Raw genomic sequence first — 20303 nt, forward strand, 5'->3', positions numbered from 1 at the left:
CTTGCCCTGCTCCTTGGTACCAGCTGGTGCCCGGGTATCCATTACTGAGGAAGCTCTGGGCATGCAGCAGGAGTAAGGGAGCGTGGCCCAGTAACCCAGATAGCAGGAGGGAAGAAGCTCAGTGGTGCCTCGGGCCTCACCTCTCCTGGAGAAGACAGCCTCGGCTCAGAGAGAGCCCAGGGGCCCTGGCTCGCTCTTACCTGCTGCATGCGCAGAGACTCCAGCTCTCTCTCCAGCCGGGCCCGGAGACGGTTCTCCAGCTGTTCTCGCTTCTCGCAGGCAGCCTGCAGCTGCATCAGAGCCTGCTGCATCTTCTCCACCTTCTCCACATACACTTGTTTCTTCTTAAGCTAAAGGAGGATGGGAGGGGGCAGGGAGGGAAGAGGCTGAGTTGGGCACTGAACCTAAGCCGGCTCTGCCTCTGGGGTTCTGTGGCTGTGCCAAGGGTACAGCTAGAAGCTGCTAGAGCAGCTCCTAAGTGCCCGAGTGCCCCCGTTTCCCACAGTCCAATCTCAGTTAGTGTTGTTTGTGAAATGCTTGGGGACAGATCGATCACTAGGGAAGAGGTGCCACATCCGTACGCAGAATCCTGACTCTTGTTCCCAAAAGTTTATGACAGCTAGTCAGTCAATAAACAGTTCTTAAGTACCTACTATGTGATGGGCACTGTGCCAAATGCTGGAGATAGAAAAAGAGGCCCAAACCAGTCTCTTTTCTCAAGGAGCTTATAGTCTAATGGGAGAGATAACAAGCAGACAGATACCTACAAACAAGCTCCCAACTACCAGATAAAGAGGAAATAATTAACAGAAGGAAGCCACCAGAATTGAGAAGGGCTGGAAAAAGCTTCCTGTACAAGATGGGATTTCAGTTGGGACTTAAAGGAAGCCATGAGTTTATACTGAGAGGCAATGAAACACAGGCAGCACCCACGTCTAGCTTCCGTGGACAAAAAATATGGCATTTGGGGTTTATAAAGAAAAAAGCACTAGCCCACGGCCATTGGGATTGTTCCACGACCTGTCTTTGGTGGAAGCAGTCAACTGGCTGTGCTGGCTGGGCCTCCAACTGATTGGGAAGGAAGAGCAGCAAGAGACCTCAAGGGAAATTTGAGCAAACACTAAGCTCTATGATGGGCAGCCCCAAAGTGCTCCACCAAGAGGGGCAGAGGGGCGGAACCAGGCAGGCAGCCAGCCATCCCTCTGACCTCGGCCCTGGTCAGGTCCCATTGGGAAGACTGCAGCCATTTGAAGGTGAGCCCATGGCTGGTCCCCACATGCACCAGACTCTGGGTGAAGGGCTTGCACATCATGCCATTGGTCTGCTTAAATCCCTGCTCTGCACTGCCCTGTGCTAGGTGCTGGGCCCTCAGGGGCCTTACTCTTTCAGAGGTTGAAGGAAATGGGGGAGGTTGAGCCTAGAATTGGAAGGGCTCTCTCACTGCCAAAGGATGGCACATGGTGCTCTCTGACCCAAGGACATTCTATCCGCTCATGCCCAATGAGAAGGAGCCAATCGTTCCTTCAGGCAAGGAGCCGAAGCCCCCCACCCCACCCCCCACCCCCGAGAAGGAGTCAGGCTTTGCTGCCCAAAGGCCCTGGTGGTGGCCTGGGTTCTAGCTGAGCTTCTCTGACAACTTGGGATAAATTCATTCCCTGTGCTGGACCTCAGTTTGCTCTGTAAAATCTGGGGGCTGGGCTAGATTCAGTAAAAGTACGAGCACAATAAAGAGATAAGTAGAATCTATAGAGCAGATAAAAGCAAAGGAATTTGAAGGAGGAATCAGGAAAGGCCTCACCTAAGAAGAAAGATACCTGAGCAGAGCTTTGAAGAAATAGATCTCAAGGGCTGAGGGCAAGGAAGCAGAACATTCCAGGGATGGTGGAGGAGGGGGACGGAGGGGGGGTGGGGGAGGTTGTTGTCCATACAAAGACAAAAAGGAGAGAGACAGAATGTTGTGTAAAGGGAGGGGGGATGATGGGAAGTCAGTCTGGAAAGCTGGCCTCCAAATTCCCTTCTGCCTATGACTTTCCACGATCCTAAGTCCCTTCCCCTCTCTGGGGCTTAGTTTTTTCCTCAGTAGAATCAGGAGGTTGGACTAGATGATTTTGAAGCTCCCTTCCACATGTACTAACTATATTCTATCCCAGCCTTATCCTTGACCAAGTCCTAGTTCTTGGCATACTAACTCCCTAGCCCCTCCCATCATTCCCATGAGACTCCACCACAAGGAAGGGGCTTCTTCATGATGTAGCAGCCAGAAAGCCCAGACCAAGCCCTGCCTCTGACACAAGTCACTCCACCTTTTAGACCAAAGGCATCATCAAGTCAAACTCAGGCCCTGAATAATGGGGAGCCAGTTTCAAATGTCAAATGGGAAATGTTTAACAAAATAAACACACACTGTAGCATAGATAATGTTAATTTGTGGTTTTCTAAGTCAACATGTGGCCACTGGGGTTTGATACCACAGCTCTAGGCAACTCTCCCTAAGACTAGAAGTAGCAGAGGCCATGTCTGGGGAGAGGGAGTTCTCATGTCCACTGAGGCAATCACAGGCCCAGTCCCTATCTGTGTGCATGCATGGAAGAGAGAGAGAGACAGACAGACAGACAGACAGACAGACAGACACCAACCAACCCCGGGGCCTCTTCTCCCATCTTCTCCCTTCATTTCAATCTCCATGGACTCTGTTTCTTCTTATTTCTCAGACCAACCCCTCCACCCTGCATCCTTGCTTCTGTCCTCTCAGCAGCTTCTGTCTCTTGTATCTTTAAATCCATATTCCTACCCCAGTCCTCCTTTAAGTCCTTCTCTCCCTCTATCTTAGAGAGGCAAAAGCTTGTCCTGTCCTTCAGAAACAAACCCACCCGAAACCCACCCCTCTGCCACTTAGTTCTGTTGCCTTTTCTAGTTCCTGTTGCCCTTCCTTGTGTTGCCCAAAGCTCTTGAACCGGCAGCCAGCCTCCCCGCCTCGCTGCTCCACATACCCCAGCTCTCTCCTGAGCCCCATTCCATCTGGCTCCTGCCCCCACCTCTCCACTGAAATCTATTTCTGGCCACACTCAGTAATGGCCTCCCTAATCAGTCCAATGGCATTTTGTCCCTCCTTAATGTGCTCGAACCCTTTGTCCCTCTTGAGCTCTGCTGTCCTGGTGATTCTCTCCCTTCCTTTGGCTTTCTCCCACCCTCAATCTCTTCTGCTTCCCCAGGACCTCAGGCCTCTGTCCTTGGCCTCCTTCTCTCTATGTACTCACTCCCACAGAATGCATTCCAGAGAGCCTCCTAAATCACTCTCTAGATTCCAGCTTCTCTTCTTGGCTCTAATGCAGACGGGCCAGAACCTCAAACATTCTGGGGACCAAACTTTCCCTGTGAGCCCCCAAGCCGGCTGCCTGACTCTGATTTCTGCCCACACTCTCCTCCGGGACAGCATCAGATCTAGCTTTGCCTCTTGCCCCCAATCCAATTGCTAAAAGGACCACTCGCTCTTCCTCTGTAATCAGTCTTCTATCCGTCCCTCTTTTTTTGCTCACACATGACTATTTAGGCCTCATGCCTGGACTGTTGCGACAGCCTCCTAGCTGACCTCCCTGTTTCCAGTCTCCCCTGTACAGAAGGCCAAGGTAATCTTCCCAAAGTCTCCCTTTCCTCCTGTCACTCCCCCACTCAACAACCTTCAGCCACTTCCTGTTGTATACAGAACGAAGTCCAAACTCCTCAGCTGGCCCACTCAAGGCTCTCCATAGTCTGGCCTTGGCCAATATCTCTGAAATTATCCTCACCTCCCCAGATCAATCTCCCATCTGCTTCAGCAGACCTGGGCTACACATCTCCAGGAAGACAGGTTTGCTGCCTTCTGCACTCAGCCATGCCTTCACACGAGCGACCAGACCTCATCCTTTGCTACTCACCTTCGCTGACAGCTCTTCCCATCTCCCCATGCCTGGCTCAATGCACCTGCTCCCACAGCCACATCCCACTTGACTTCCAATGTTGTTAAGTCTACATTTATTGACTAGAGTCATTCTCCTATGTACTGTGAATGCCACGCTTTCCCAGGGGTTGGGGCTGGGCCCCAAGACCATGTAGCTCTCCCGTCAGCACCTACTTAGCATCCTGGGATTCCCCATCTGAAGTTGGAGGGGCCCTCAGGGGGCTGCTAGTCCCATCTCCTCAATTTACACTGGAGGGGGAGCCATTTTCCCAAGGCCACACCCAAAGCAAATATCAAAGGCAGGATGTGAACCCAGGTCCTTCGAGTCACTGTGCTCTTTCCACCATATTATCCTGTCACCCTTCAAAACTCAGCATGTGAATGCTAACTGGCTGAAAAAAAAATCAGAAATAACAACTGACGCTCATATAGCATTTTTCAAAAATTCTTCCCATCCTCCTTTGAGTCTTGTGACAACCCTATGAGGTAGCTATTATTAACCCCATTTTACAGAGGAAAAAACTGAGGCAGAACACAGTGCCTTGGGCAACTCGCTTAACTTTTCTGGGCATCAGTTTCCTCCAGTGTAAGATGAAATGATTGGAATGTGTGACTTCCACGGGTCATTGCCATGCTCCATCCATGATCCTAGGAAACCTGGCACTCTTTTCCATAGCTATCAGGGTGGGCAGAGTGGGCATCAGGCTTTCAAAAGTGGGGTTGGGGATGAAGGCTCAGCACATGGCCAGGCAGACACTCAGACCAGTCAATCAGATCTTTCCCTTGCTCTTCTGAAATCATTGGAATAGGGTCTCAAGTATTTGGCAGCCCTCTGGCTCCCTTCTGAGTCAGGAAAATTTGATCTCTGAAAATGAATATGTGGTGGCATCTCTTCTCTCCACCTAACAACTGTGAGTGTCTTTCAAACTCTGTGTGTGCATGTGTGTGTGTGTGTGGGGGGGCGGGCAGTACACTCACCCTCCTTAAACTCCGCTTCTCTTTTTAGAACCTCAAGAATAGAGAAACTTCCTAAGTCACCTTCTGGGTCTGTTCTCTGGTTTGTGGGATAAGCACAGAGTCTTGGAGGGCAGTAGCATGGGATTTCAAGTCAGTGGCTCAGCTCTGCTCCTTGCTAACACATGCCCTTGAGGAAGTCTTCCCTTGAGTTAGACTCTCAGTTAAGCTCAATGGAGAATGAGGGGCCAGCTCAGGGGGGTTCTAAGGCCAGGGGTCCTTGGTACCACAAACTCCTTTGGCAATTAGACTGCTGAAACCTAGACACCCCTGGTCAGAATCTGGTTTTTAAAGGGGCCATTCACCATTGGGCTACATCTTCCCCCCTTCTCTTCTTCCCTTCTGGCCACCCCAACCCCAAGCCATTTCTCAGCTGTCCCCAAAGGAGCCCTCAGATGCCTCCGTGGCCCTCTTCAGTCCCCTGGGGAATGTAGGCCCTCGGGAGCCTTCTGCAACTTCAGTCAGCTGGGTTGGATTTAGCCCCTGGCTCCAAAAAAAGAGCTCTGCCTAGGTAATCCCAGGAACACTATCCTGGTATTAGTAAGTGCCTGAGCCCCCTGCCAGGACACTGTCCTGCCCTGTCCTTTCCTGTCCTGGCGTAGCCTGAAAGAAATCTCGAGTGGAGGAGCAATCACCTCGAGAAAATGGCCACCCAAGGACCCAAGAGCAGCAGTGAGGAGTCTGGGGACAGCCCTCAATCTAAGGATTTTAAACAGGTTTTCCAAGGCCAGCATCAGAGGCAGAAGTCAGATCCTACAGTCAGAGACAACTAACTGTAGCTGGAACTGGTTGGTTGTTCTGGCTTGTGGAAGGATCCAAACCACGTCCAGATATTCAAGCCAAACTCACAATCCCTTTAAAATGGTTGCTTTGTTCATCTGAACTTGTAAAGCTCTGGCATTCTTTGAAGTCATTCTAGGTGGTCATCAGATCGAGAGCTGTCTATACCTCGAACATCTTACAAGATCTCTCATAAATCAGCATGGCTGGACGGTACAAAGGGCACAGCAAGTCAAAAGCACAGGCTATCAGAGCTGGGAGACACTTTGGAGGGCATCCAGTGCAACCCAGTGCATCCCTGATCAGGAATTCCTGCTCCACCACATGGGAAGAGATGGGTATCCAGCTTACAAAGCACTAACAATGGAGGACCCAAGCTTTGTAAGACAGTTCACTGCATTTGGGAAGAGGAAAAACAGCAAGTCAAAGGCTCTCTCCTTCTCCTGGTGCTCCAGGGCCAAGCATGGCAAGACTCACCCCCTTCCCTGGGAGAGCCTATAAGGACTGCAGACAACTACTCTGTTCTCCTCACGTCTTTTCTTCATCAGCCTAAACAGTTCCAGTTCCTTTATATGATCTTTCTCAGACCTGACCATAAACCCCTCTCTCCATTTTATAGAGGACAAAAATGATGTCCAGAAAGGGCAATGGACTCAGGATCACACAATGTCTGAGCTGCTAGGAGACTGTAGAGATCAACTGGTTCAAGCCCTCCATTTTAGAGAGAAAAGAGGAGGCCCTGGCTGGGGTAAATATGCCCAAGGTTATAGAGCTATTGCCCATCAGAGCCAGGGCTTAAAAAGCCAAGTCAATTCCTGCCTCATCAAAGGCCCCTTTGGGGAAAGGAAGCAGTTGGCCATGGCAGGAGTCACCCACCCTCATGGAAATCACATACCCTACAAACTAGGCTCAAAAGAAGCCATATGGAAATAGGGTAGAGCAAGTAGCAGCCAGGGGTGGAGGAACAGGCAGGGAGAGACCCTTTGAGTCAGGCCACCGAGGAAGGGAAAAACCCAATCCCTGAAGATTCAAGCCCGAATCTGAGTCAATTCAACCTCAATTACCCTCCTCAGCCCCCAACAGCCAAAAAGGAACCAGCTCAGAAAAGGTTAAGGTAGTTCCCTCTGCCCATATTCTCCCTGGCTATCATGCCAGCCTGAATCTGGCTAATGGGAATAGCTGGCACTCTCTGCCAGCCCTCCCACAGTCAATTCTGCCCTTTCCTGTTGAACTCTACACACAGTCAAAAGGCCCACCCGCAGCATCTCCCTCTTCGTTCCTGCCAAGGCCTTTTTTCCCACCATCCCAGTGACAATTACCCAAGCATCGGCCGGGCTCTGGATCCTCTTGACAGCAGCCGGCCAGAAGCCTGGGCAGCCTGAGCCTTGTGGGCAGAGATGCCAGGCATCTGTTGAATCTCTGCTTTGAGGTCGGCTGGGGGCTGGTTCTGGGGGGCTATTTGGACAGGAGCGCCATGGCCGATGCAGAAGACAAAGTTCCTCAGAGCCGGCTCGAATGAGCCCCTACCCCTCTTCGTTTGTACCGCCATGACCCAAAAGACAAAGCTGAGTCTCGGAAGTCACCAGCTCCCCGTGGTGCAAACTGCTCACTAGTGACAAGGCCTCCAAGATAAAATCCCCATGTGTCTTAGCCACAGTACTATGCCACCTCCTCCCTGGGCAAGCATCCACAGAGGAGGGCTGGCAACAGTCTCTGGACTGGACTCGGAAAGAGGCAACAGAACGATTCTGGAAGGGCTGTGTCAGCCCCTAGTACCATCCCCTTCTAGGGCTCCAAGCCAGTCTTTTGCCTGGAACACAGAACGTGAGGAGCCTAATGGGGTGAGGAAGAAGGAACTGGTTTTAGGGAAGCGAGAAAGCCTCCTCCATGCCCCTGATGGTTTATCCCCCAAAAAGGGGCAAGGCAGTCAGAAAGTGAAGCTGATCACTGGGCTGGACCCCAAGGTCCCCACTTCTACCCAAGCAAGCTGTGGCCTTGGCTTGGCTTGCCCTTAACTCAATGCTGCAGGAATCTGTGATTTCATTCCCCTGTGCTGATCATTACACACATACACACACACACCCCACATACACATACACACAGAGCCAGCTGAGTGGATGGTCTCAGACTGTCAGGACTTGGGCGAGTCACAATGAGGCAATGGAGGAGGAAGGAGCAAACTCACAGAAAGCATCCCAGTGAAATGAACAAAGTCGACTGGAAGCTCTCACGGGACAGGCGCAATTGTCCTCCAATCTCTCATGCCTGTCACAATACCCAGAACATAAGGCGGTACTTGAGAAATGTTTACCGAATTGAAGCAAATGTCATTTCCTTGCAAATCTTTCCCTACAAAGCCTGGCTTTGGGCTCAGGTGGGCCAAACTCCTAAGATTGGACTTCGCAGGAGAAGAAAGTCAATCTTTTGGTGCCTGTTTCCCTATGAAATACTGCTTAGTTAAGGTAGAAAGGAAGGTGTCTGAGGCTAAAATGCCACGTCCATCATCTGTTTGAAACCTTCCCATTTTGACTCAACCCTCAAGGGCCCCCCATCCCCTGCCCCTACTGGCAACTACTCTGATGAAGGTAATATTCTTGGCTGCCATCGCTCCAGTACTTTCAATGTGTTCACCTCACTTGATCTGGACCAAGAAGACTCAAGTTACCCACTGGTCATGAACTTGCTTCTGTCCCCCTCAGTCGGTTCCTTTCCTGTTCTCCCCTCCTTTGTCCCTTTGCTCTGGGCAGAACTAAACCATCTCCTAAGGGCCTCCATCCCTCCCTTCTGGGAGCCTGTCCTGCCCACCATTCCCCTCTTTTCTCCTCTTCAATCCCTTCTCCACTGGGCCCTGCACCTCATGTGTACCAACCACCCAGTTCAGGACTCAGCAGCCTGGACACATTGTAACAAAAACCCTTTGCTCACCTTGCTCTCTGCTCAGGCCGTCATCCCAGACCCATCACTGTTCAGCAAGCTCCTCAAAAGGGAAGTGTCTACTTGCTGCCTTGCTTTCCTCCCTAGCCTTTGGAGCTCCCATTCCAATAGCACTACTCTCTCCGGTTGGCACTGCCGATGGTATCTTCATGGCTAAGCCCTGTGGTCTTAGCTCAGTCCCCCTTGTCTCCTGGGGATTTCTAGAGCCCCGGCCACTGTTGGATCCTCTCTCCCTGCTGGGCTGCTATGACGTTGCTTTCTGCAAATTCTCTGGTCTGTCTAGATGCTCCTTCACTAGTTCATCTTCTACCTCCCTCTCACTGAGCTTCCCCAAAAGTCCTCGCCACATACACTCCTACTCTCATCTGTCCTCCACACACTAATCTGATCAGTTAAGTCCCAGATCTATAGCCTTCAGTGGCTCCCTATTGCCTCGAGGGTAAAACGCAAAGTCCTGGGCCTGGGATTCATTCAGAATTCTCTACAATGTGCAAACTTGGTTTCTCTGACCCTCCCCTTTAAGTGTTTCCCATCATTCCCAAAGCCCCAGCCTGAATCATGATCAGACTGCAGGGGGCTTGTGGGGTTGGGGAGGGGCTCTCTGCCCACCACTCACTTCTAGCACTCACCCAAATAGGAAAGGCCAGCCCCCGGCGCCCCCAGCAAGCCCCTCAGGCCAAAGGAGAAGCTTAGAGTTGGTGTTAGACGCAGCAGCACCAGGGCAAGGGAGACAGGGGTTGCCTCCCTTCCACCGCACAAGGGAGACAGAGCAGGCCTAGGTCTCAGCTGCTGGAGGGTGGGGGGACCGGGAGAGGGAAGTCAGTTGGATTTCACTAAGCTGTGGTTTCAAGGCTGCACATACGCTAGCGGCCATCAGATCTGAGAATCTGGAAGAAATTATGGGGCCTTGGAGATTTTGCTGAGTAGGAAGTACAGCAAAGACAGGATGTAAAACACACACACACACACACACACACACACACACGTGCGCGCGCACACACACTCACACGAGTGTGCACACACACACAAACACAAACACACATATGCACACACACGCATGCACGCACACCATAACCCCTCAGGCCCTGGGCTGACTCTCCCAGCCAAAAGCTGGCCTTGTCAACTCCACCCCCTTTCACAACAGAAACTTGGACAATTAGAGAGCTGAGGTCCGGCTGAGGAAAGCCACCCTAAGCCAATTCATGCAGCATCATTCAGCCAGCGGGAGTGCAATGGGTCCTGGGAAGGGTGCCAGGAGACTTCAGGTCGAAGCCTCCCTGTAGGACTTGGAAAGGGCCCCTCCCCTCTCCTCTCGAAGGGCCCTCCTGGCTCGGACAATGGAAGTCCGTTACCTTGACATCTTGAGGCCCCCTCGTTGAAGTGATTGCTCTGAGAATTCAGCCCTCAGAAACTGTAAGCATGCTATATACAACCCTGGACAGGCTGAAGCCAGGAACAAAGAAATGAGTTCATGACATTCTTTTACCAAAGCAAAGCAGTGGGAAATACAGATGCTCACCTCTTCTACTCCACACTCCTTTTTGCCATGAGGCACTGGGGCAGGGAGGCTAAACCCCCTCTGGACCAGGAAAACGGGAGGGCAAGAAGGGACTGAGGAAGAGAATGATCCCAGAAAGCAAAGCGGAGCAAGGACCTGAAAGGCCCAAGTCTCCCTGCAGGACCCTTAGTGTGCTGTGGGAGCCCCTACTTTATCTTCTACCGTCTACCCCTCAGCAGGGGGACTTGGGTCCCAGGGGGTCATCCACATATATAACCCAGGCCAAGACCTGGTGTCAGGAAGGAATTCCAAGCACAGACAACCTGGAGATGCTTCTCTCTACAAAGCGATGCTGCCCATGCTTCCCTCCTACCAACATCCCCTCTCGAGTCCCTTGGACCCCTGCTTAGCACCCTGCTACCAATCACCCCATATCTGTGCAGGTCATTTCAGCAGCACACAACTCAGAGTGCTAGAGCAGCCACCAGCAGCAGACCCTGCCTCCCTCTGCAACTCAAAAGGTAAAGCACCGTCTGCCCTCCACACCACGACGTTCTAGCTGTGTGGCCCAGAGAATAAGTCCACAGGCAGGGAGCAGCCCTTGGGTGCCATGTGGCCCTAGGAATTCTCCCCTTTGCCCACCTTTGCCCTAACCTGCGGGGTCAAACCAAGCCACCAGGGGGATGGGCAGCCCAACTGCTAGCCCACCAGGCATGGGCAGACAAGAAGGAAGCCTTAGCTTGCCAGGGTCCTAACCCCTTACCAGCCCCAATGGAACATAAACTCCCTGATGGCAGGGACTGTCGGTTTGGGTATTTGGCTCCCCAGTACTTAGTACAGCGTAAGAGCTTAACAGATACTTTATTGAGCTGCCTAACCCAGGAGTGGCCACATTCCAAGATGTTCTTTGCATGGACATGTTGTATCCCTCAGCCAAAGGGCAAGGCCCACATGTCCTCTGGAGTCCCTTAGAAGCTGCACACCCAATGGGGCCATCCTTTTGGGTGGGGAATCAGGCCCCGGAGCCACAGACATGGGAAATAGACTTCCCAATCCCATCCTGCCCCACCCCCACACCAAACCATACCTCATCCTCCAGTTTCACCACCTTGGCTTGGGCATTGTTCAGGGCCTGGTCCCGAATTTCAATATGGCGCCGCTGGTCCTCATTCGTGGAACGCACAGCAGCCAACTCCATCTCCAGCTTCTCCTTCTCCCTCTGGGTCTCTTTATCTGGCAGGACAAGAGAGAGTCACAACCACCACCACTACCCTGGGCCAGACCCAACTTCTTGCCTGACCCAAATCACAACTGGCTCTTGTGACCATTGTTTCTGTTGGGGAATGGATGGTGACTCGGGCTCTGCCAATCTCGTGGGGTCATGAGGACTCAATGAGATCAGGCACTTTGTGAACCTTAAAGCTCTGTAGAAATATGGGCTGCAAGGGGCAGCTAGGTGGCGCAGTGGATAGAGCACTGGCCCTGGAGTCAGGAGGACCTGAGTTCAAATCCGGCCTCAGACACTTAACACTTACTAGCTGTGTGACCCTGGGCAAGTCACTTAACCCCAATTGCCTCACTAAAAAATAAAATAAAATAAAATAAATAAAAATAAAAAAGAAATATGGGCTGCTGCTCTGTATCCTAAAAGACCAGAGGTTGGAGGCAGAGCATTGAGCAGTAGAGAAGGTGGCTTAAGGCTCCTGCATCTCACTTCCTGAATGCACCAAGCCAGCAAAAGAGGTCGCACCCCCAAGCTTTTCCATCTGATAGACCAGTAAATATGATACCCAAGAAAAAGTCCTTGAACCCCCAATCCCACCCTTTCAACTGGAACATCATTTCTGAGCTGTGAGCAAGGCTGAAATTAGGTTTTCCCTGGAGACCAGATGTTGCTGGGCCTGACCGCCCGCCCCTCCTCTCCGCCCCCCAGTCTCTGCATCTGTTTCTCTCCTGGGAGCACATTCATCTTTCCAAGGCCTGGTGGCAAAATTAGAAGATGCCCTCCTGCCTTCTGGGGGAAGAGAGGAGACAGCCAAAGCAGGGCTAGGGAAAGCCATTACGGTGCCCCTCCCCTTCTTGGCCCCCAACTAGGCTGAAGTAGATAGAGAAACAGAGCTCTCCCAGGAAAAATTGGAACTAAAAAGCAAGCAAGCAAACAAACAAGCATTTCCTGCTTCCGTGCCCAATGCCCTCCCTCGTTTTCTGTGGCCCAAGGCTCTGAAGCGCCAGCTCCCAATGGGCCAAGATGGGGGTGGGGGAGGGAAGAGGGTACCAGGGTTCTGGCTCTTCCCTTTAAACCCACTCGGAAGCATGTGGACAGAAGATACTCCCATGTCTGGTGGGTGAATTCCTTCTGCTGCTTACTCCCCCAACTAGGAGGGTAGAGGTGAGGGCATCGGGGTGGCAAGGGAAGGTGCCCCCAGACTGGCCCAAGGGTGCGAAGGAGAAGGTAGCCTTTTCAGATGGACTTTGCCCATAGAGTCTCTGAACGGAGCTTTAGAGGATTGGGCCACAGAGTCACTGGGACATTATCTGGTTTGCATTTCATCTAGCTAAATGAAAACAGTCACAACCCAAGGTTTAATGGTCAAACCGATGTTCAAAATCACTTCTGGTAAATTGATTAAAAAGTAGAATGAAATACCAAGTCAACACCACTCTCTCTGTCCCCATTTGGCAAGATGTTGCCACCCTTTGAACATGAATCCCGCCCCCCCATCAGCCTGCCTGCCTGCCCCAGGGGCCAATGACAGCAGGCACATCTTTGCCAGTCTAACTATCTCCCAGTTTAGCTCCTTGGCCCTATCTTGAAGTGACCATTTTAGGGAGGTGGCTTCATGATCATTTACAAGTCTGTTTTATGAGCTTATTTGTGGGTCAAGTGGGCACACACTCACACACACAGATACATACATAGACAGACACACACACACACACACACACACAGAGCAAGCCCTGTCCAGGATGGAAAATTCTTTTGGAGGCACGAGCTCTTAGAGCCCTAAGACCTTTTCCAAGCAGGTTAATAAAAACCTGGTGTGAACAGGTGGGAAGCGGGCAGTTGTCTAAGTTGAGGTCTGAGCTCAGCTCTTTGGATTCAGGCCCCTATCAAGTTCAGGCTGGCACGGAGGGCCCTGTGCTTGGGTGCTCAGCATCCTGTGAGGGCTTAATGAGCGCCACAGCCTTGTCCTGTCCCCTTGGAGGGTCCAAAATATTGGCTCAAGGCAGCATGGGCAGAAAGGCAAGACCACCCAGGCGCGGCCCACCTAGGTGGCCTGTCTCTACTCTCCTCTGCTGCTTCTGACAGGGGGCTGGAATGAGGTGGGGCTGGGATGAAGGGGAGCAGGGACACAGGAGGCTGGGGAGCAGGGACTTGAGGGGCTGAGATGAGGGGGAGCAGGGACAAGGGGGGCTGAGGTAAGGGGGCAGGGATATGGAGGGTTGGATAAGGGGGGACAGGGATGAGGGGGGATGGAATGAGGGGGGCAGGGATGAGGGAAGGCTGAGATGAGGTGGGGCTGGGATGGGGCAGACACATGGGGGGCTAGGGAGGAGGGACAAGGGGGAGCAGGTACATAGGGGGGCAGGAATGGGGGGCAAGGACGGGGGGACAGGAATGAGGCGGGGCTAGGACAAGTGGGGGCAGGGCTTTACCCTTCTCCTTCCTTACAGCTCTGGCCAGGGAGAGCAAGCAGCCCCGACTGGTTGTGCAGAGGAGACTATACAGTGTGTAGAAGAGGTTTCTGTCCTGGCCTCTTGCTTCTCACCGTGACTCCTAGTACCCAGCTTTGTGTCTGTGCCCAGATCTGGCTGGGCCCAGCTTGAGCACCCAGTTCAGTCCCAACCAAGCTAGCTCATGCTCTGCCTCTGGCCACCCCCAGGTCCTCCCCCATTCTATGATGAACCCTCCCAAGGGCCTCTCTTCCCAAGGGCCTCTCTTCCCTAGGGCTTCCCCCTAACAGGGAGGCAGCCCTGTGCTTTAGTCTGGTTTTATTCTGGGGCAGGATGGCTATGGTAGAAAGGATGCTAGGCAGAAAGTCAGGGTCCCAGGCTCCCATTCAGCTCTGCTCTGACTTGCCGGGTGGGCTGGGGCAGCAGAGGCTCCATGGGACCAGGCTTTCCCTCTCTCTGGGCCTCAGCCATCCTCACCTTCAAGCAAAAGTGGTTCTTGCCCTGTTCACCTCACAGAGCCAGAAGGGACCTTAAATGCCTCTCATCTTGCAGATGGGGAAACTGAGGCCAGAGAGTAAGTAACTCCATTCATAGGGAGTATTGGAAGCCAGCTCTTCTGACTCCAAAGTCCATTGGTTCTACCTGGAGGCCTCTCTCCCATTGGCAGACATTCTCTTCTCCCTGTTTCACAATTCTCTTAAAATGAGACCTCCTCAGCCAGAGGGGCACAGCACCTCAGGGTGCAAGTGCCCACTTGTCCACCTGCCAATGGACCGAGTCAAGCTGAGATCCCAAAGGATCCCTTACTTTCCATCCCACAATGGTAGGGTTTGACAAGCTCACTTGGTCCCATTTTTAAACAAGGCAAATGCTCCTTGCCAAACAATTCATTTTGCAGACTTGGGAGCATATTCCTGGATCAGGAATGTTGATGGCCCCCATGCTCTTGGCTCCAACCCCTTTATCTGGCCAACAACGGCGGGCTCCATGAACCTACAGCAACCTCACCCCTGGTGGAGGAGAGCCATTCATTTTCCAATGCTCTCTCCATCAGTGAGCCAGCCTGGATCCCAAGCCAGGAGAGAGCAAGAGCAACCTCTCACCTGATGACACCAGAAAAACAGCATTCCTTTGGGGGAGATTACTGACAAAGGAATAAGTGACTGGGGAAGAGCTGGGTGTGGAGGGGAGGGGGATCCCAGCTTTGCAGCCCTAGAAGAAACCGAGAGCAGCCGGATCCAAGGCCCAGAAGGCAAGGCTCAGGACTGGTTCTGAGGCGTTCCCAGGCCCGAGGCCCAGAGGGCATCTCTGGGAGCATCTGCAGAGAGGGGAGCAGCTGGGGCCACACCGGGAGGCTCCACACGCGGGCTTCTCTCTTCCTCTGCACCTCCCCCCATGTGATTAAGGCAATTGGAAGGAATTAAGCCCATGATAGACTCCCAGAGAGGAGGGTGAATTCCCGGTTACCAACCAAAGGGCATTTCAGAGACAATGACAGGCTATCTCTTAGAAGGCAGGTCCCGCTCCTCCCTCCCCAACCACAGGCCAGTTCTGGCCACAGCAGGGCCTGCCTCCAGTCAGGACAAGGCTCTGGTGTCATCCGGCCCAGCTCGAGGGCCCTTGCTCCTGAAGGAACCCTTCTTAGGATCCCCCACTTCAACAGGACCAGTGAGTGGGATAAAGGGGGCAGGAGCCTCCTCTGCCATACCCTCAGCCCAACCCCCCTTCCCACCAGGGCCCTGTCCTCGCTAGCCCATGTGGCTCTTCTGAGGGTGGGCCACGGCAGGGTGACTGGGCCAGTCCGCTTTCAGGTCACCTTGGGGGAAACTCCTCAGTCTCGGCGCCAGTTCCAACCCACTAGGGGCCTGCTCGCCCACTCACTCTGTGCAAAGAGCTGGGAGATGGTCTTCCGGGTGTCCTCTGACCCCTCATGCTCCTTCTCAGCAAGCTGCTTGTTGGCTGTCTCCATTCGCTCTGTGGGATCAGAGAGTCACTGAGCAGGGACAGGCACACAGCCTTCCGACCAAATATACTTCTTGCCCCTTAGACACAGACCCTGGCCCGAGACCAGCCAAACCCAGGAACAGGGGACTAGAAATATATGACCCCAAACCTGAACCCCCAGAGGAAGCTGGCCCACCAGGGAGGGAGAGGGGGAAAGCCACATGATGCCGTCGTCTTCTTCATGTTGTGAAAACAACCAAAAGCCACTTGGGTCCCTAGCTTCCATGACCTAAAAGGAGGGGCCTCAGGAAGCTCATCCCCAGGGCAGCCCAGAGACTTTGGAATGTCAGAACTGGCGGCAGCCTGTTCAGCTTGGCCCCAGGGGGCAGAACCAGCAACAGCAGGGGGAAGGTGTGGGGAGCCGAATTCAACCTCCATGGACGGGAAAACTTGCTGACAATGAGAACAGCCCAGTGTGGTCCGGGCTGCTGGCGTTCGGAAGCCCTCAGTGGGTTCACCTACAAGGGTGGCTTTAGGAGGCTGGATGGCCAGCCACTCATTGGGGCTGTTATCTGGGGGCTGCCAAAGGTGGTGACTAAAGCAGACCCAGGTTCTGATGCTAACTTTGCCACTTACTGTTTAAGTAAAGGCACTTGGCATGGTGCCTGGCACATAGCGGGCACTTAAGGATGTTGACTTACTGATTAAGAGTGACCCTGGGCAAAGTACTGTGCCTTTTCCAGCCTCAGTTTCCTCCTCTGTAAAATAAGGGAAGTTGGCCTTCACGGCCTCTGAGCTCTCTTCCAGCTCTCACCCTGTGAGATCATCTGGCCACATTACAGAGGAAGAAACAAGGTGGAAAGGCAACCGGGACAGAAGGACTGAACTTCAGCGTTGGAAGGTTTTGTGGCCGCATGACCTCAGGTAAGCTCCCTGGGGCTTGGCTACAGGATCTGTACCGTCCCCTCTAGCCTATAACCTGGGAGCTGCCCGGTGGGTGCCCAGCCTCTCTGGGGCCAAGTAGAAGGGGCATGAGGCCAGGCCTCTTCTCTGGGGCAGCCCTTTGATGCTTGAGAACAGCTCAAATACTCCCAGGGTCCTCCAACCCCCCCTCACGTGACTCAATTTTCAAGAAGACAGGATTCTAAGGAAGCCTGCTTCCCCCTCCCTCTTGTTCCTGACTTTTATGTTCTTGTTGTTTGTCCTTTCTTCTCAAAGGGGACCATGACATCAGGGTGATGTCATGACTGGCCGGGAATTGGATTTAAGTGAGGGAGGGCTGTGTAAGGTCCACTTGGAGATGGCCCCAGATGTTTAAGACAATTGGGGTTGAGATTTACCCAGGGTCACACAGCTAGTAAGTGTCTAAGGTGAGATGTGAACTCAGGTCCGCTAGCTTGGTCCACTTACTACTTGTGTGACCTTGGGTAAGTCTCTGTCCCTCTCTGGGCCTTTGATGATTCTGAAGTCTTGTATTCATCAATCATGAATCTAAACTTCTCTCATCTCACCCCTGGATTTTCATGCCCTAGAACTGACCCCCCCCCCACCAGATGTTCCATATTTCAACTGTCCAGGGCCCATTCTTCAGCTATTTCCACAAATTCCCTGGTGCCCTATGACCTGTCCTGGCTGTGCCAGCCTGCAGGAGACCTCACCTCGAAGATCCCGGTTAAAGTCATGGAGTCTCCGGATCTCCCCTTCCAGCTTGTTTCTCATGGCCTTCTCCAGGGTCTCCCGCTTGGAAGACGTCTTCACCAGGTTTTCATAGGCCTCTGAGACACGCTGGATTTCTGTCTCCAGCTAAAAAGGGTATCAAGGTCCAATACAGATATTCAGGGAACAAGCATAAGTACTAACAAAACCATTGCTGGGTCTGTAGTCCAAGAAGATCAAAGAAAAGGGAAAAGGACCCACGTGTACAAAAATATTTCGAGCTGCTCTTTCTGTGGTGGCAAAGACTTGGAAATCAAAGGGATGCCCATCAAGTGGAAGATGGTTGAATAAGTTGCGGTATACGAATGTAATGGAATACTATTGTGCTGTAAGAAATGATGAGCAGTGGGAAGATAATATTCCTAACTCATAAGATCTTTTTCAGTATTAAGGCAGCTGAAAGGAATATACTTAGACAGAGGGCACAGGTGTGAATTGAATATGAAGGGATGATATCAGTAAAGCATTTTTTTGTTTATCCTTGGTTTTTTTGTGGAGCAGGCAGGGTGGGGTGGCTTATGTCTGGGGATGGATGTGGGCTCAGGGCCTCCTGGGTCCGGGGCTGGTGCTTTGTCCACTGTGTCACCTAGCTGACCCATAATGACATTTTCAAAATAAAGTTAAGGGGTAAGAGGAATGCACTGGAAGAAAAGGAAAGGGAGAGGCAGATTGGGGAACATTAGTTCACATAAAAGATAAAAGAAAAAGCTTATGGAATAGAGGGGAAGATAGGGAAGGAGCGGGGGAGTGAGTGAGCCTAACTCTCATCAGAATTGGCTCAAAGAGGGAATAATTTACACATTCAAGAGGGGATAGTATTACATCTTGCCCTGTGGGGAAGTGGGAAGGGAAGGGGATAAGGGGGGGAGAGGCAATGGAAGGAAGAGCAGATTGGGGGAGGGGGCAATAAGAAGCAAAACACTTTCAAGGAGGGATAGAGTGAAGGAAGATAAATAATAGAGTAAATATCAAGGGGAGGGATTAAGATGGAGGGTAATATAGTTAACAATAGTAACCATGAAAGAAATGATGAGCAGGATGCTATCAGAAGGATGTATGGAAAATGCAAACCATCAACAGAGATAGAACTGATGGTATCTGAATATAGATTGAAGTATAATTTCATTTGTTATCTCCTCTTTCTAAAGGTATTTTGTCTATTTTCTTTCACAACCTGACTAACGAGAAGATGTTTTGCATAAACAGCACATGTATGACTTATATTGAATTGCTGGATTTCATAGGGAGGTGAAAAGTAATGTGAAAAGTAATGATGAGCAGGGGGAGTTCGGAAAGACCTGGAAGGACTTACATGAACTGATGCTGACTTAGAGGAGCAGAACCAGGAGAACATTGTATACAGTAACAGCAGCATTGTGTGATGAACAAGGGTGACAGACTTGGCTCTTTTTAGCAATGCAATGATACAGAACAATTTCAAAGAACTTCATAATAGAAAATGTTCTCAACATCCAGAAAAAATAACTGTGGTTTAGGAATGCAGATTGAACCATGCTATTTCTACTTTGGGGCTGATTTTTTTATTCTTTTTTTTGAGGTATTTCCCTTGTGCTCTGACTCTTCTGTCACAATATGACGAATGTAGAAATATGTTTTTTTTTGTTTTGTTTTGTTTTTGTTTTTAGTGAGGCAATTGGGGTTAAGTGACTTGCCCAGGGTCACACAGCTAGTAAGTGTTAAGTGTCTGAAGCCGGATTTGAACTCAGTTCCTCCTGAATCCAGGGCTGGTGCTCTATCCATTGTGCCACCTAGCTGCCCCACCCAGAAATATGTTTAATGTGATTGCACATATATAACCTATTGATTGCTTTCTGTCCTGGGGAAGAGGGAGGGAAGGGAGGATGGGAGAAAAAATTGGAATGGAAAATCCTATGAAAACAAATGTTGAAAACTATCCTTATATGTAACTGGAAAATAATAAAATACTGAACAAAAAAAAAGAAATGACGAGCAGGCAGATTTCAGAAAAACCTGGAAAGACTTACATGAACTGATACAAAGTGAAGTGAGCAGAACCAGGAGACCATTGTACACAGTAACAGTGATATTGTATGATGAAGAACTGTGAATGATTTAGCTATTCTTAACAGTACTATGACCTAAGACAATCCCAAAGGCCTCATGATGAAAAATGCTATCCACCTCCAGAGAAAGAACTGATGGAGTCTGAATGTAGATCAAAGCAGACTTTTAAAAAACTTTCTTTCCTGGGGCAGCTAGGTGGTGCAGTGGATAGAGCACTGGCCCTGGAGTCAGGAAGACCTGAGTTCAAATCCAGCCTCAGACACTTGACACTTACTAGCTGTGTAACCGTGGGCAAGTCACTTAACCCCCATTGCCTCACTAAAAAAACCAAAAACCAAAAAAACCCAAATAAAACCAACTTTCTTTCCTTCTTTCATTTTTTTTTGGTTTGTGTTTTCTTCCATAAAACAATTAATATGAGATGCAGCTAGGTGGTGCAGTGGATAAAGCACCAGCCCTGGATTCAGGAGGACCTGAGTTCAAATCTGACCTCAGACACTTGACACTAGCTGTGTGACCCTGGGCAAGTCATTTAACCCTCATTGCCCCGCAAAAAAACAAACAAACAAAAAACAAAAAACCAAAAAACACAAAACATAAAACGAATAATATGGAAATAGGTTTTACATGACTGCATATGTATAACCTATATCAGACTGCTTACCATCATAAGGAGGGGGGAGGGGAGGGAGGGAAAAAAGAATTTGGAACTCAAAACATTTTTTTTTAAAAAAAAGAATGTTCAACTCATGATAGAAG

General features: G+C 51.1%; 1 protein-coding gene across 10 annotated transcripts in view; it reads right to left on the reverse strand.

Annotated features, from left to right (window-relative positions):
* Nucleotides 1-20303, reverse strand: part of AMOT (angiomotin) — a 59875-nt gene that overhangs the window by 13064 nt on the left and 26508 nt on the right. For all 10 annotated transcript variants that reach the window (XM_043974552.1, XM_043974561.1, XM_043974553.1 and 7 more), the window contains 4 exons: nt 17441-17585; nt 15720-15812; nt 11251-11396; nt 201-350 (listed from right to left, as the gene is read on the reverse strand). In XM_043974552.1, the coding sequence (XP_043830487.1) occupies nt 201-350; nt 11251-11396; nt 15720-15812; nt 17441-17585 (534 nt within the window). The remainder of the gene's footprint in view (nt 1-200; nt 351-11250; nt 11397-15719; nt 15813-17440; nt 17586-20303) is intronic.

Source organism: Dromiciops gliroides, chromosome X (genome assembly GCF_019393635.1).
Source record: "Dromiciops gliroides isolate mDroGli1 chromosome X, mDroGli1.pri, whole genome shotgun sequence".
Lineage (NCBI taxonomy): Eukaryota > Metazoa > Chordata > Mammalia > Microbiotheria > Microbiotheriidae > Dromiciops > Dromiciops gliroides.